The following is a 15,957-nucleotide window of genomic DNA, read 5'->3' as shown; positions in this document are numbered from 1 at the left end:
TTTATTTGATTTTGTTTCACAGGGATTCCATAAAATAAGAATACAATAGAATTCTGGAGAATCTTGGATATTTTTTTCTCTGAATTGTAATAAGAATACATCATAAACAATAAACACAACTGTCCAAAGGCGTAGAGAGTATCACAAGACATCATTCACCACTAACGACAGACTATACATATTGCATTGAGCATATTTATAAGAGCTACGAGAAAGAGATGGAAAGAGAGAGAACACAGGAGAAGGGAGATAAAGAGATAGAAAGAGATGGGAAGGGAGAGAAAGTGCTAGAAAGAGAGAACACAGGAGAAGGGAGAGAAAGAGAGAGAACACAGGAGAAGGGAGAGAAAGAGATAGAAAGAGGTGGGAAGGGAGAGAAAGTGCTAGAAAGAGAGAACACAGGAGAAGGGAGAGAAAGAGATAGAAAGAGAGAGAACACAGGAGAAGGGAGAGAAAGAGATAGAAAGAGATGGGAAGGGAGAGAAAGTGCTAGAAAGAGAGAACACAGGAGAAGGGAGAGAAAGAGAGAGAACACAGGAGAAGGGAGAGAAAGAGATAGAAAGAGGTGGGAAGGGAGAGAAAGTGCTAGAAAGAGAGAACACAGGAGAAGGGAGAGAAAGAGAGAAAGAGAGAGAACACAGGAGAAGGGAGAGAAAGAGATAGAAAGAGAGAACACAGGAGAAGGGAGAGGAATAGATGGTAAGGGAGAGAAAGACATAGAAAGAGAGAGAACACAGGAGAAGGGAGAGAAAGAGATAGAAAGAGATGGGAAGGGAGAGAAAGAGATAGAAAGAGAACACAGGAGAAGGGAGAGAAAGAGAAAGATGGAAAGAGAGAGAACACAGGAGAAGGGAGAGAAAGAGAGAGAACACAGGAGAAGGGAGAGAAAGTGATAGAAAGAGATGGGAAGGGAGAGAACACAGGAGAAGGGAGAGAAAGTGAGGTGCCTCTACACCGACTGGTAAAAAAATAAACGTATGGATCCAAAACTGCATAATGGAATAACATGGATGAAAAACAATTTAATTGTGATAACTGTGGAAGCAAAATCTATCGATCAAGACACCTCTGTCCTGTTTCCATTTGGCAATACAGTTTTTCTTCTATCCAAAGAGAGGATTGGCAGTATGGCAGGTCAGCCTTTCTACATGACCTTGAAAAGAGTGACCATTGCAACATGTGTAGTCCCTGTACTTTGTGTAAAATATAGCAGAGCTGCACTATGCTGTGACCTTATGATGAGCCAAACATACTATTACTGTAACACTTGTTTGCCACTTGCACCCCCTCTCAATTTGGTTCCAGGGTACTTTAACTCCAGGAGTCAGACACATGCAAAAACCTGCTTTTGAGAGTGAATGTGTGGGTGTGGGGGGGATCAGGGATGCAGGATATTTTATGTAAATGGAAACAAGATACATTAATATGTAAAAATACTTATTTTCTATGGCTTGTATATGGTCTTGAAAATGACACATTGTGCCATACTGATTTAGTTCTATGAAAATATATGAATGCGTTTTGATCAGATGACCAAAATAAATTGTGAATAAACATGATTACTTATTCTGTTTTATGACTCATCTCTAGACTAGATAAATAGTCGATGGAAACATGACAAGGTTCTGGGCCCAATCTATCTGACGCCAAGTTCTGAACTACATAAAAAATAATGATCCCCTTAACATCAGTTGACTTCACAACCTCAAATCATCTTTAACTAAAAGTGTTGATAGCATAGTATATACAGCAGTTTTTAGGAACAGCATAGTATTAGCAGAATACCAATTCGTACCATGCTAACTACTTTTTCATTATCCTAGATGCATTTTCTCCTTTTTGCATTTCAGCTTTTCTCAACAAACATAGCTAAATCCTTGAGTAATATTTCAATGGAAAAATATAAAAGACAATGAATACAAGTTGTAATGAATACATGAATCACTGCTAACACCTCTCTCATTCTTCTCTACTCTCTCTCTGAATTCGTCATTCTTTTTGCTTTCTTTTTTTGTCTTCACCCATCACATCTCTCCATCACATCTTCTCTACTCTATCCCGTTAAACTCATTCAGTAATGTTGAACAAATAAAAAAGCACAATGAGAAAATAACTATTCTGAAACTAAATAAACTGAAAATGTAGAGAAACACACATGGAGAAATAAAATAAACACAAAACATAAATATTAAAAAACAACGAGGGTTGAACTATGTGAGCTCCTAAACAGAACTGAAGTAAATACAACTGAATAACTCTGTTCTCTACATTCGTTGTATAACAACTAATATGGAGTGCACAATTATTCAACTGTGTACATATATTTCTATATGAATATGTTGATATTTACATAGCACAGACAAATACATTCTCCCACGTTAAATATTACTACCATTATTGTCCTTCATTTAAGTGTTATTCCTTTAAAAGATTGATGTTCATGTTTTGGTTTTGTATTCCAGTTTGTCCTTGTGCGATCAAACTGTCAATGAATCCCCTGTTGTCTTCCACAGTTAAATACATCACGAGAATAAACAGCATGTTACAGTAAGGACCCATTTCCCCCTCAACAAAATAACCCTCTCCCAAGGGACACGGTGTTGATAACTTCCCCTTCCAAGTGCCCACCTTCCTCCATCCCTCGCTGCCTGCCTCCCTCCCTCCTCTTGTCAACTCACAAATGCACAAACAGACAAACAGAGGAGTGTGGAATTGTGGGTGGTGGTCAGGCACCACACTCCTAAATCACATGGTGGCCCCTGGGGGTGGGGTGGGGGGTGGGGGGGGGAGAGAGAGAGAAATATTACAACTAATGCATATCTAAAGATTATGAAGATGTCATAAAGACACAGTCTGTATTTCCCTTTGGAAGAGTAATGCAGTATTTCTCACAGTCATTGATCAGTATTCTCAGGATTGCTCCATCATATGCACTGACACTCACCAGCTTCCAGCTGCCATAGGGTGGACCAGCTCACATCTGATTGGCGTAAGGGGTGGTCTGCTGTTCGTATCCCCCCTGCTGATAGTCTCCACCTCCCTCAGTGTAGCCGCCCTGGCCATAGTCGGGCTGGTAGCCTCCCTGGGTGCCGGTATAGGCATCCCCCTGCTGTGCATAGCCCTCCTGCCCATAGCCGTCCTGGCCGAAGGACTCTGGGGCAGGCGCTTTCTCCTGGGAAGGTGCATATGTGCCTCCAAAAGCTGCCAGCCAGCCAGTCTCCTTGAACACGAACCACAGGTTCCCTCCCCACAGGATCAGGTTCAGGAAGCCAAATGCCTAGGGGGTGAATGGAAGAAAAGGACGAAGAAGAAAAAGAAGGGGGTCCATATCTTGTAGTACAGGATTTTCCTCAGTAGTCCATGCCCTTTTACAAATCACAACGTTACAATTGAATTCCGTACCACAGATGTGTTGAGACCAGAGACGACAGGGTCATGGACTTCACGGCAGCGGTTCTCCGGTTCGTCGCAGGCCTCGATCAGTAAGAGAACCTTGTCTGGGTCGGTGGATGCCTTCACATCCGACAGACCCTTAGCCCAGGCAGAAGAAGCCACCAGCCAGAAGAAGGTGAACACACAGGTCACAACAAAGTCCTGAGGATAATCACATTATAAAGCATTAGCAAATTACAGTACCTTCGTAAAGTATTCAAACCCCTTGACTTTTAACCACATTTTGTTAGGTTACAGCCTTATTCTAAAATGTATTAAATAGTTTTTTTCCCTCATCTATCTACACACAATACCCCATAATGACAAAGCAAAAATGGGTTTTTAGACAAATAAAAAATATCACATTTACAGAAGTATTCAGTACTTTGTTGAATCACCTTTGGCAGCGATTGCAGCCCCAAGTCTTCTTGGGTATAACGCTACAAGCTTGGCACACCTGTATTTGAGGAGTTTCTTCCATTCTTCTCTGCAGATCCTCTCAAGCTCTGTCAGGTTGGATGGGGAGCGTTGCTGCACACCTATTTTCAGTTCTCTCCAGAGATCGTCGATCGGGTTCAAGTCCGGGCTCTGGCTGGGCCACTCAAAGTCCTTCAGAGACTTGTCCTGAAGCCACTCCTGTGTTGTCTTGGCTGTGTGCTTAGGGTCATTGTCCTGTTGGAAGGTGAATCTTTGCCCCAGTCTAAGGTCCTGAGCGCTCTGGAGCAGGTTTTCATCAAGGATCTTTCTGTACTTTACTTCGTTCATCTTTGCCTCGATCCTGACTAGTATCCCTGCCGCTGAAAAATATCCCCACAGCATGATGCTGCCAGCACCATGCTTCACCATAGGGATTATGCCAGGTTTTTTCCTGACTTGGCATTCAGGCCAAAGAGTTCAATCTTGGTTTCATCAGACCACAGAATATTGTTTCTCATGGTCTGAGAGTATTTAGGTGCCTTTTGGCTCCAAGCGGGATGTCATGTGCCTTTTACTGAGGAGTGGCTTCCGTCTGGCCACTCTACCATAAAGGTCTCATTGGTGGAGTGCTGCAGAGATGAATGTCCTTCTGGAAGGTTCTCCAATCTTCACAGAGGAACTCTGGAGCTATGTCAGAGTGACCATCGGGTTCTTGGTCACCGCCCTGACCAAGGCCTTTCACGCCCGATTGCTCAGTTTGGCTGGGCGGCCAGCTCTAGGAAGAGTCTTGGTGGTTCCAAACTTCTTCCATTTAAGAATGATGGAGGCCACTGTGTTCTTGGGGAACTTCAATGCTGCAGAAATGTTTTGTTACCTTTCCCCAGATCTGTGCCTCGACACAATCCTTTCGGACAATTCCTTCAACCTCATGGCTTGCTTTTTCTCTGACATGCATTTTGTCAACTGTGGGACCTTTATATAGACAGGTGTGTGCCTTTCCAAATCATGTCCAATCAATTGAATTTACCACATGTGGACTCCAATCAAGTTGTAGAAACATCTCAAGGATGATCAATGGAAACGGGGTGACTTGAGCTCAATTTCGAGTCTCATAGCAAAGGGTCTGAATACTTACATTATGTAAATAAGGTATTTCTGTTTTTGATTTGTAATACATTTTCAAAAATGTCTAAACCTGTTTTTGCTTTGTCATTATGGGGTATTATGTGTAGATTGCTGAGTTTTTTAACATTTTTATATCAATTTTAGAACAAGGCTGTAACATAACAAAATGTAGAAAAAGTCAAGGGGTCTTAATACTTTCCGAAGGCACTGGACATGCTCATCATCATAATCAATTTCAAAGTTATTATCAGAAGCATCATCATGATCAAGCTAGAAAGTCCTCATCCGAAACATAATCAATCTCACGTTCATCATCATCATCATTACTATGATATTAGTAATAGTAGCAGAGGTTGTGGAATATGGTATGGAATAGTGTAGGCCTACTAGAAACAAGAATTGAGAAAGACAAACTCACAATCTGGGCTCCCTTGCAGCCTTCACGGTATTTCTCCAGAATGAAAACATACACAGAAAGGGCTGCCATGGAGTAGAGGAAGGAGAAGACACCGACGGTGACAAAGAACCCAGCTGAGGAGGAGTAGTCTCCGATCAGGAACAGACGCTCAGGGTTTCCCCCTTTACAGGTTGGGGCATCGAAGTACACCTGATGTAGCCTGGGAAGGACAAGCGACAGAAGATGGGAGACAGTGAGAAAGGGGGAGATGGAGAGGGAGAGAAAGACAGAGAGAGGAGGGGGGAGAGAGAGAGAAATAGAAAGAGAGAAACGTCAAACGAGGTTAATATAGTTTACAGATTAATGTTCCACCACTGACATTTGCAGCCCAGTGGTACTGTAGAAATTACAGACGGACCATATTTGTGCGGGTTCAGGGGGCTACGTGTGACTGAATAGGCATACACACATACCTGAATGGATACTCAAACTCCACCTCAATACTCAGGTCACTCTCTGACCGGTTTTTACACTCCACACTCATCTTGAACATGCCAGAGTAGCTGCCGCATGTCGAGAAAGCAAAGATGGCAAAGATCTGAAAGACACAGAGGGAGGATGAGAAGAGGAGAATTATAGACAGCAAGTGGAAGTAAAAGGGAAGTGAAAGGGAAGGGGAGGGAAAATAGAGTAGTGAGATCAAAGGAATGGAGAAAGAATATGACCCAGACAGCGAGACATGTAGGGAGAAGCATAATACATCTATTAAATGGCCCTTATTTTGGGAGGATTTCTTCACAAAGATGGTGCTCTGTCAAGGAATTGGCATAACTCTAGTTTGGTCTGAAATAGGTGTTTATGTGAACCAAAGGAAAGCCCATGCAGTATAATGGAAAACCCCAATGAAGGTATACTGTTGCTGAAAGACCTGACACTGGTTTCACCATCTGCTGTGTCTCCTGCACTCCAATGTTCCTCCAAACACTGCAGGCTGCTGACAAAGCCACACAAACGGCAAATCAATGCAGCTATATTGCCAGGTTACAGCGCTACACCTGTTGCCATGGTTACTCCGACACCTAAAGTTGTGCGCTTTTGTATAAAGAAAATACAAGAAATGTAAAACAACATGTTTGGTTGATATATCTGTTTTACTAAATAAGTTATTCTCTACGGCCCAGGCTACAGTACTACAGTTCTACAGGGGGGTGTACAGTAATGTAAACCAGCGCTTGTGTACCTGAACGCTAACCTACTGTCGTACACACAAGCATGCAGATACATACACTCACACACACTGACATAGGAGGTTATACAGTCAGCCTATTTTTACCACACTCTCCCTTCCCTGCAGGCCAGATCCCATTGAATGGAAAATCTGTCTATTAATCTGACTGAGGTCCTCCACCATCTGTCACTAAAGGACGCTGCACAGGGCTATTGTACACACACCCTCACGCACGGACACATGCACACACACACATGCACGCTCACGCTTGTGCAACGGTACACTCACACTGACACACACACACACACACACACGGAAACACACATACACAAACACGTAACTTATTCCCTTGTCTCATTACTCTTTAGCGTGCCAACACAGCCCACCTCCACCCCATCTCCTTATTAACAGGTTTTAATAATGATTGGGGAGGAATGTGAGGGGGGAGGGTGATAATGAAAAGCTCAACAGATTGGATATAAGCATGCATGAAAGATGGAAGGAGGAGGACAACAAAACAGAACATGGAATCATCTCTGACATGGAAGAATCATATCTGTTTGTACTCTAGCTAAATACTCTTTGCCGTGTTCGGTCGTTATCATAGTCAGATGAGTTGAAGAACATACAGATCTGGCACCAGGCTAGTTAACTCTCCCACACCCTCCAACGTGGATAGTCCACAACGTATGCCAAATTATCCTCTTGTAAGATTTTAGCTCTCACTTAGGTAGTCTGGCATGCACAGTAACATAAAATATAATCCTTTTTCTGGTTCATAAAAATGCTGTGTCTGTTTTCACTGATTTGCAACATTCATTAACACGCTCTTAGTGCAAGAGTTTGAGGTATATGACTATGGTCTCCCTAACAAGAGGTTGAGGTATATGACTATGGTCTCCCTAACAAGAGTTTGAGGTATATGACTATGGTCTCCCTAACAAGAGGTTGAGGTATATGACTATGGTCTCCCTAACAAGAGGTTGAGGTATATGACTACGGTCTCCCTAACAAGAGTTTGAGGTATATGACTATGGTCTCCCTAACAAGAGGTTGAGGTATATGACTACGGTCTCCCTAACAAGAGGTTGAGGTATATGACTATGGTATCCCTAACAAGAGGTTGAGGTATATGACTATGGTCTCTCTAACAAGTGGTTGAGGTATATGACTATGGTCTCCCTAACAAGAGGTTGAGGTATATGACTATGGTCTCCCTAACAAGAGGTTGAGGTATATGACTATGGTCTCCCTAACAAGAGGTTGAGGTATATGACTATGGTCTCTCTAACAAGTGGTTGAGGTATATGACTATGGTCTCCCTAACAAGAGGTTGAGGTATATGACTATGGTCTCCCTAACAAGAGGTTGAGGTATATGACTATGGTCTCCCTAACAAGAGGTTGAGGTATATGACTATGGTCTCCCTAACAAGAGGTTGAGGTATATGACTATGGTCTCCCTAACAAGAGGTTGAGGTATATGACTATGGTCTCCCTAACAAGAGGTTGAGGTATATGACTATGGTCTCCCTAACAAGAGGTTGAGGTATATGACTATGGTCTCCCTAACAAGAGGTTGAGGTATATGACTATGGTCTCCCTAACAAGAGGTTGAGGTATATGACTATGGTCTCCCTAACAAGAGGTTGAGGTATATGACTATGGTCTCCCTAACAAGAGGTTGAGGTATATGACTATGGTCTCCCTAACAAGAGGTTGAGGTATATGACTATGGTCTCCCTAACAAGAGGTTGAGGTATATGACTACGGTCTCCCTAACAAGAGGTTGAGGTATATGACTATGGTCTCCCTAACAAGAGGTTGAGGTATATGACTATGGTCTCCCTAACAAGAGGTTGAGGTATATGACCATGGTCTCCCTAACAAGAGGTTGAGGTATATGACCATGGTCTCCCTAACAAGAGGTTGAGGTATATGACTATGGTCTCCCTAACAAGAGGTTGAGGTATATGACCATGGTCTCCCTAACAAGAGGTTGAGGTATATGACCATGGTCTCCCTAACAAGAGGTTGAGGTATATGACTATGGTCTCCCTAACAAGAGGTTGAGATATATGACCATGGTCTCCCTAACAAGAGGTTGAGGTATATGACTATGGTCTCCCTAACAAGAGGTTGAGGTATATGACCATGGTCTCCCTAACGAGAGGTTGAGGTATATGACTATGGTCTCCCTAACAAGAGGTTGAGGTATATGACCATGGTCTCCCTAACAAGAGGTTGAGGTATATGACCATGGTCTCCCTAACAAGAGGTTGAGGTATATGACTATGGTCTCCCTAACAAGAGGTTGAGGTATATGACCATGGTCTCCCTAACAAGAGGTTGAGGTATATGACTATGGTCTCCCTAACAAGAGGTTGAGGTATATGACTATGGTCTCCCTAACAAGAGGTTGAGGTATATGACTATGGTCTCCCTAACAAGAGGTTGCGGTAAAAAAAGGAAGGTTGGAGTAAGCGCAAAGGAATGAATGGGAATATGTTGAAGAAAGACAAATGGAGACAGGCTGGCTAGTTAAGAAAATACATGGCTTCACACACATTGTCAGATACTATGGTAATGCTATGGGCAACATACAATGAGCATAGAGGGGGGTGGGTGGGGGTTCCCACTCATAGAAATAGAATGAATAAAACGGGCTTGGAACTTCTAACCCTGCCAATTTGACTTATAAACTCATGGGTATACTCGCAATGGCTGCCTGGTATTGTGATGCAATAATTTCCATGGTAATGTTTTCAAAGGATGTTAACTGATGTGGCTCATGCAATGGAATAAAAAAAATTGTCATGTGAGTTGAGTTCAATCAACAAATCACAGCACATATTGATGGGTACACTTACTCCCTGCTTTGATCCTATGGGTACACTCGCAAAGGTCGCCAGTCCACCCATTATGCCATCATTGACTTGAATGGGGATGCCCGTTCTGTTTATTCTATTTCTACTAACATGGTAAGTGTTGCAGTCTCTCACATAATTGCACTGTCACACTACCTCTGTTCAAGCAGGCACAAATACACACACACACTCACACACACTCTCTGAGTTAGAAGCAGCTGCATTTATAAATACCTGCTTATCGCCGATTTTATAGCAAAGTCTGGCAAGACTGAAAACCACAGGTATTCCAAAATTAACTCAAGCAAATTAATAATTGAACTTAATACATTGATTGATACACAAGCATAAATGGATGTTGTCGGACCACAAGTCTAGCCATCACAATGTAAATACTGTATGTATGCTCACCAGCATCTTTCTGTCTCTGAGTTTGAGTTTGGCAGGAATCCAAAGTGTGACAGCTTCAACCAATCACATCTCCTCTAAGCCAGGGGCAGACGAGTGGGCAGAGAGCCCTGGCAATGAGTTTGCAAAGGTTTAACATGTAAACTCTTTACCATATCCTACAATCAGCAGCTTTGATGATCAACAACACCAGGAACCACTTATAGAACACTGGGCCAGATTATCACAGATCTCTACTGTATTGACCACACAGTATGAAAACTGTTCTTACAGCACAACAGTGCACTGAGTGAATCAGTAAAGCAAATATGTAAACTGTAACAGAGCATTTAACTGTAAATCCCAAGGTAAGACAAAAATAACCTAGTTCCCAAGCGTAACCCGGGGCAGGATGTTGTTATGGTAGACACAGTGGTTAACCAAAACATAGAAGGCTTGCATTCTGAAACATCGCAACAAATATAGTTAGCCAAAATGTCTGTGTCAGCGTCCCTCCTGTGTGTACACTACATACACACGTTGACAGAAAAACATACGTGTATATTGGAGAGCAGGAATGCTGAATGAGAGGTCAGTAGGGATGTGTAAATGGAGTAAAAGATGAGTATTGATATGTGAATGTATAAATGCTAAATGCGGATTTAGAGTTACTAATGGATCTGTTTAGGCCAGGGGATTAACTCCTTTAGGCTCACCTCGACCCAGATGTAGAAACATGCAGATGCAGGCCTTTATAACTTATGATTCCTGAGCTCTGGCCTCCTCCCCGTGTGCTGCTTCAGGCATGGAGGTTTGTTAACCATGTGACCCAGAGAAGTAACAATGTGATGTTCAAGCACTAGCAGTGCTCCGGGGAAGGACTACAGACAAGGTCATGCTGTCAGAACTGTCCTCTCAGTCTCTGCTACCCTGTGTTACTCTTACCTGCTGTGATTTAGAGTAGAACATTTGTTTGGGGATCTTTTATTTAAATCCTGATGTTGATTTTTGTATGTAGGTCTATGTGTCTTCTCATAAATGAATCCTATTCTTTCAATCAGCCAATCATCATGGCATTCTAGCAAAGTGAGTCCAAATGGAACATGGGAGGAAGAGATTTCATTACTTTAACTTCCTCAATGAGCACATACTGTACATTGATTTGTTATGTTGAGTGAGAGTGGTGAGTCAGTGGTGAGTAATGACTATGTATCGTGTGTGTGTGTGTGTGTGTGTGTGTGTGTGTATATGAGTGGGCATGTGTGTGCTAGTTCTGATGCTATCACAAATATGTGATGACAAATAGATGAGAAAGAAGTGGTAATGATGTGGCTGAGAGGTGTTCCTAATGACAAGTTACATACGTAGTACACAGTACATTCATATTTTGTCCAAATTATTACAGCTCATAATTTCTGCTTAACATGATCATGCTGGACTCAGTGAGTCAGAGGCTACATTTACACAGGTAGCTGAATCCTGATATTTTTGCCACTAATTGGTATTTCACATCAGATCTTTTTCAGAGCTGATCTGATTGGTCAAATACTATTTAGTGAAACGCAAATCAGAATTGGGCTGACTGTGTAAATGCAGCCAGAGTCCTCTTTGTACAATTGAGAGAGCCTATCTACATAGAAGAATACATCTAGCCCCTGGCACAAAACAAGTTGGAAGAGGGGTCACACTGTGCCTCGAGTGTTACTGAATAAAGAGAACATAAAGCATGTAGAAACCATGATGTGGATGTATGAAGTACATTTTGTGACATGAATGTGTGGAATGCTTTATCACAGATTCATCATGAATTGCCAATCAACGATTGTCATGCTACAGCACAATACAACAAATAGAGCATTGAGGCGACATGAAGAATTGTAAAGGTAAACAAACAAACAAATAGCGGTGATTCCGATTCAGCACCATGGACAGCGATCAATTGGAACCCCGCGATTTTAACGTTTCAGAACCCCTGAAAGTGGACAGCGCCTTTTTCAGGTGACGTTGCAGCAACGTCAATGGCCATTACTACTACTACCAAGGTTTAAATTCAGCGTAGGCCTATTAAATCGTTATGTGCCACTTCTAAAACATTAAATTATAGCGAAAATGTTTAGCCCTAGGAGGGAGCAACTACACAACACATAAATAAGTGCGAAAATGATTAGCCCTATAAGGGCGCAACTACACAACACATAAAGAAGTAACTACACCCAAATGCTTGAGGTGGTCACAAAATACTCCAGATTAGATTACAGAGCGAAAGGCTAAAGTGACGTGAGTTAATTATCTGGTGGATCAGGTAGGCCTACAACAAACTTCACAGGAGAGGACACATAAATACCTGGATAGTTTGAACAGAGATTTATCACAATTACCATGATCGATTTACAATAACATTGTATCACTGAAACAACGTCGAGTTTTCATGAGCCCTGCCTACCAGTGGTAACCGAGAGGAAGCAGCGAGTGGGAGAATGGGTAGTGTCAGCCACCTCGCGCTGCCTGTTTGTCGTCACGAGCACAAAGCTTCACCTAGTTTTGTGACCTCTGTGTGACAGAAGGACATGTTCTGACACAGTACAAGGGCCCAACATCACTTTAAATTCATAATCTATTCTCAAAACAGGGCCAACCATAGCATAATATATGGGCCTATCATTTATAGCTTTTAAGTGTATTGGTTAATATCATCAACCTCATTTGTAATCTAGATTTTACGCATGCGATATACAATACCAGTACATTCTATAGTCTTCCGAACCCACTCATGCGCGCGGAAAGGATAAGGGCGCGCACTCACCATGGCCTCTCATACACTCAGTCACAAGCCAAATAATGAAACATTGTATGAAAACAGTAACTTACCCATTGTAGGATTTTCATAAATCCCAAAGGCTGTTTGATTATGGTGAACTGCCCGGTGGCCACCAACTGTCAACACAGAAATCAACAATTAACATTGCTTTATGAATTTGTCGCGAATGATCTTTTGAACGTTTGTAGGGTGTTCTGTGTAGGCCTATATGCATTGTCAGCATAGCCTATCGGTCGTTACTCCACAGTTTGCACCTGTCAGTTAATTTAAATGTATCTTTCAGGAGCGGTGGAGAAGGCGGTGATACGATCAATTTTTTTCATGCTGCCATTTGTTCGCTAGTACGGTAATTGGACTATTTGACTTGGGGCGCGACAGGCCGTGTGACAAAGCACTGACATCGTTTAGTGGAGACGAGAGCGAGAGTGGGAGAGAGACAGAGAGAGAGGGAGGGAACTGAGAGAGAGAGACTTGCCAGCATAGAATTAGACAAAGCTGCTTATCCCACTGTTTTTGCTGTCGCCAAAGCTCGACAGACAGCAAGCACTCTAGAAATGTATACAGAAAGAAAATCTCGAGTCACCTCAATAGTAGTTGGCCCTATAGTAGATATAGCTAGCCCTATAGTTTAGGCTATAATTTGTAAAGCCTTGTTATGTGCGGTTGAAAGCAACACATCAGTCGCATCTTTCTGTGATCATCCTCAAATAAACTGTGTCCTGTAGCCTATCGATTCTGTCTTTAGCCTATCGATTCACCTCGCAATATCTTACTTTTAACTCCCAGTCGGTCTGTCGCCCCTCGTAAATTGATAGGCCTATAATACAACTCGCTACAGGACTAAGAGACGGACGTCGTCTGATATTGCGATATAGATTAAATAGGGTCTGTCGCTTTTTCTCTTGATTTGTACTCTCTGCTTCTTCTTTTTGATGCAAGATCAGCCTGTCTTTCTTTTTTCTTTCACGAGTTAGACATTTGTTTAGCATCATCTCTTGTTTTGTTGCTTTTTTTGTAAAAACAACAACAACAATATCCTCATTCCACATTTAATAGGCTATACTTCACCCTCTAGTCGGGTATATACTCTGCACACACCACATAGGCTACATAGGCTAAGCGAGAAAAAAATAATCCCCTCTAAATAGACGATTCTATTAGTTCAATAGCAGTTATTCAAAAATATAAATAGTCTTTCCAACTAAACAATCCATTTCTGTGTCCACAATTCAAACGGAATATATATTCATATAGCTTTCACCTCAACTAATACCCTGGATGTGTTAAGCCTATTTGTCTGAGTTATTTGAAATGCTGTTGAAAGTATGTTGCGTAGGGTGTCTTGATCAATTATTTGGACTTTTGGACCATGGTCTATTTATTAGCCAAACGTTCCACTGCGCCAGTCAATTACTGGTGTAAAATTGGTTAAATCACATGCAATCTAATCATGCCTGTATTGCGGTGTTTTGAGCTCAGTGCTTCGTTCACATGAGTCGACCACTGAAAGCACTGTATTTCAAACTAACGGTCCGCGGATTTACAATTACAGTGGCCCCTACCATAATGATGTCCTATTATTTTTTTGCCTAAAACTCTACCGCGTCAAAGTGCGCATTCTGCAGGCGTGCCAAATTATGGCTTTTCAGATAACTAAATCAAATGAAAACATTGGTATTGGTGATTTTCATCCCAGAGCCCTACCTGGTTCACAACATCCATCTTGGCTGCCTGCTTGTCGATAAGAGGATCAGCCGGTAGGCTGGAGGGAGGCGTTACATCCGGAACAGCCCACGGGGGGACGAGGATAAAGAGATGGGAATAGCTGTATTACGTCACGAGCTCGTCTAAATCATCTGGAGCGTAGAGACGTTAGATAAATCATTGGACATACAGTAATGACGATTTCGACAGCTTGGCCAATCAAATGGCTGCTTTATTCTAGTAGACTACAGCGATTGCCACAAGGGATAACGGAGAGATGACACCAATGTATGTTTTTTTGGGAGGTGGGCACTAGGCAGGTTTTGCATTTCTACATGATATTGGAAAGGCAATCGAGTTGCACTACCAAGACTATTCTGAGCTTCAGGGCTTCAGGTTGAAGGTTCCTGGAGGATCCTGTAGGGGTTATTCAAATTGAAATGGTGGGGGAACCACTATAAGTTCTTCAAAGAACCCCCATTAATGGCTCCACAAATAACCTTTTGGGGTTAATTATTATTATTAATCAGCATAAAATAACAACAATAACACAATATTTTAGTTGGCAGTGTTAGTCATGATTTTAGTGGCAAAGCAGACATAAAACCCAACATGAGGTACACTCCCAGCCCCAAGTACAATAGGCACAGTATATCCTCTGGCTGTCATGCCCTGATCTGTTTCATCTGTCCTTGTGATTGTCTCCACCCCCTCCAGGTGTCGCCCATCTTCCCAATTATCCCCTGTGTATTTATACCTGTGTTCTCTGTTTGTCTGTTGCCAGTTTGTCTTGTTTGTCAAGTCAACCAGCTTGGGCTTTTCCCCAGTCTCTTTTTTCCCGCTGTCCTGTACTGTTGTCCCTACTCTGGATTACCGACCTCTGCCTGACCTGAGCCTGCCTCCCTTCCTGTACCTCTGCCCCCATCACTCTGGATTATCGACCCCTGCCTGCCTTGACCTGTTGTTTGCCTGCCTCTGTTGCTGTAATAAACAGCAGTCTGCACTTGGATCTTACCTGAAACGCTATAGTACGAACTGGCCATGATTGACCCAGCGGACTTTTACCAGCTCCGCAACGCCATCTCCTCCCAAGGAGCCACCATTGGAAGGCACGAGGAGTTTCTTCGCCATCTGATGGAAGGGTTCTAGGCCGTGGCCGAAAGTCACAACCTAGCTTTGGACGCATTGCAGGAGCAAATCCGTGGGTGGCCTACTAGGTTACTCCAGCTTCGGCAGGACTCCCTCGGTGTGGCAGACTATGCGGTGGAATTCCGCATGCTAGCAGTGGTGCCTGGAACCCGGAAGAGCTGTTCGACACGTTCCTGCACAGAGTATTCGGAGGAAGTAAAGGACGAGCTTGCAGCCCTGGAACAACCGACGGATCTCAACTCACTCATCGCTTTGACCATCCAGATCGATGGGCGGCTACGGGATCGTAGGAAGGAGAAGAGGTCTGATTGCGGTCCCAATTGCTCACTCAAGGATCCCACCTTGCATCTGATGGACTCTGGAAGTCCCCAGTGTATATGTTCCCGAGAGGATCCGAGCTTACCCGAGGTTCTCCAAAATCCTCTGAAGACTGC

General features: G+C 42.8%; 1 protein-coding gene across 3 annotated transcripts; it reads right to left on the bottom strand.

The window, feature by feature from the left end:
* Positions 1–1,280: 1,280 nt before the first annotated feature.
* Positions 1,281–14,450, bottom strand: LOC115132341 (synaptophysin-like). 3 transcript variants are annotated; one of them, XM_029664908.2, is made up of 9 exons: positions 12,721–12,786; positions 9,877–9,983; positions 9,700–9,736; positions 6,300–6,365; positions 5,845–5,969; positions 5,393–5,591; positions 3,403–3,594; positions 2,945–3,277; positions 1,281–2,759 (listed from the first exon to the last, which is right to left on the bottom strand). In XM_029664908.2, the coding sequence occupies exons 5-8, from the start codon at positions 5,922–5,924 to the stop codon at positions 2,975–2,977; spliced, it is 774 nt and encodes a 257-aa protein (XP_029520768.1). In that variant the 5' UTR covers positions 5,925–5,969; positions 6,300–6,365; positions 9,700–9,736; positions 9,877–9,983; positions 12,721–12,786; the 3' UTR covers positions 1,281–2,759; positions 2,945–2,974. The 3 variants fall into 3 exon arrangements, with proteins under 3 accessions (XP_029520768.1, XP_029520769.1, XP_029520767.1); XM_029664909.2 differs by lacking the exon at positions 6,300–6,365; XM_029664907.2 differs by lacking the exons at positions 6,300–6,365; positions 9,700–9,736; positions 9,877–9,983 and adding an exon at positions 14,375–14,450.
* Positions 14,451–15,957: the final 1,507 nt, after the last annotated feature.

Source organism: Oncorhynchus nerka, linkage group LG7, assembly GCF_034236695.1.
Source record: "Oncorhynchus nerka isolate Pitt River linkage group LG7, Oner_Uvic_2.0, whole genome shotgun sequence".
Classification (NCBI taxonomy): Eukaryota; Metazoa; Chordata; class Actinopteri; order Salmoniformes; family Salmonidae; genus Oncorhynchus; species Oncorhynchus nerka.
The sequence above is the reverse complement of the archived record's forward strand: the minus strand, read 5'-3'. Positions and strand labels throughout refer to the sequence as shown.